Source organism: Umbelopsis ramanniana (assembly GCF_025399195.1).
Source record: "Umbelopsis ramanniana AG unplaced genomic scaffold K450scaffold_190, whole genome shotgun sequence".
NCBI classification, from domain to species: Eukaryota; Fungi; Mucoromycota; class Umbelopsidomycetes; order Umbelopsidales; family Umbelopsidaceae; genus Umbelopsis; species Umbelopsis ramanniana.
The window spans coordinates 1-1,123 of NW_026252276.1; the positions used below are offsets into that span (position 1 = coordinate 1).

A 1,123-nucleotide genomic window follows, 5' to 3' on the forward strand; every position below is an offset into this window, starting at 1 on the left:
GCGACTTTAGCAATGTCGTTGGGAGACACCCAGTGCAGACCAAGGTCAGGATCGGCCGATCCGTAAATGACGTTTTTGGCACGAATAGTCTTGTCGTCACTGAAGAGGTGATTGCTGAAAAATTGGTTGGGTCTCAAGGTCACGTATTTGCCACGGTTAGGGATGCTCAAGATACCAACTTCTGAGTCGTAATGTTCAGTGGCGATAAAGCTTGCTCTCCAAGGTCCACAAACGGAGACTGACGAGACGTGAACAACCTGCTTTACGCCAGCGGCATAAGCGATGGTAGCGAGGTTAATTTTGATGGCAGGCATATGGCCGAAGGAGTGAACAAGGAGGAAAAGTCTGTCGTGGCCAGCAATGGTACTCTTGTAGCCGTCTAGATCTTCATAGTCGCCTTTGACGAGAGTCAAATTGACTGATTGACCAAACAGCTGTTCTGCCTTGGATGGATCACGAACAAGAGCAGTGACTTGAACATTCTTCTCCAACAGCTCCTTGACGACTGAACCACCGATACCTCCAGTTGCACCAATGACGTATACCTTGGACATTTTTTGACGTTTTATTTCTTGTTGATGGTAAGGAAGTGGAAGCAGAAGATGAATAAAGTGGCATATTTAAAGGTTCAAAATTTTGTGCTGGCGGGATTGGACGATCGCTTGTCAGACACGGTAATAATTTCAACCGCGAATCATCGAATACGCAACCACCCACGGCGTATTAGGATTGCCCGAAACCAACATCATTCCCGATAACGTAGTCCGTCAGCGGCAACATAATCTATCGGCATGCCTTTAACACTGCTTGTGTAAAAATACAGAAACCCATATAGTAACATAGGGTAGAGTGTCTCCATACTGCACCATTCACTTGCTGCAATATATCCAACGAACAGCGTTACGCGTCCTTGTTCAAATACCGCCAAATGTGACTGAGTCTGGAGGGCTACGCAAGCAAGGTGTTGGCAACATATTCGGTGGTACGCAACGCAATTCACTTGGGCGTGCTCTGCCCCCAAAAGCATTAATAATGCTGACAAAGGCATTTATAGACAACACATTTAATGCAGCGATTCACGGGAAATGTAGAGGTTTTATGTAGACAAGTATTTTATATGTTT

At 45.7% G+C, this 1,123-nt stretch overlaps 2 protein-coding genes across 2 annotated transcripts; both read right to left on the reverse strand.

Moving 5' to 3' along the window:
* Positions 1 to 5: 5 nt before the first annotated feature.
* K450DRAFT_303932 (uncharacterized protein) lies at positions 6 to 554 on the reverse strand (the record flags this gene model as incomplete). The annotated part of the gene is made up of 1 exon (XM_051593810.1): positions 6 to 554. A coding segment is annotated over one exon (549 nt), but the record flags the coding sequence as incomplete, so codon positions are not given.
* A 91-nt stretch (positions 555 to 645) lies between these two features.
* Positions 646 to 1,123, reverse strand: K450DRAFT_264182 (uncharacterized protein). Its single transcript, XM_051592768.1, has one exon. The coding sequence runs from the start codon at positions 1,046 to 1,048 to the stop codon at positions 746 to 748; it is 303 nt and encodes a 100-aa protein (XP_051439889.1). The 5' UTR covers positions 1,049 to 1,123; the 3' UTR covers positions 646 to 745.

What these genes read in the sequence shown, in the direction of transcription:
- K450DRAFT_264182 (XM_051592768.1), bottom strand. Translation starts at nt 1,048, where the DNA reads ATGCCTTTGTCAGCATTATTAATGCTTTTGGGGGCAGAGCACGCCCAA.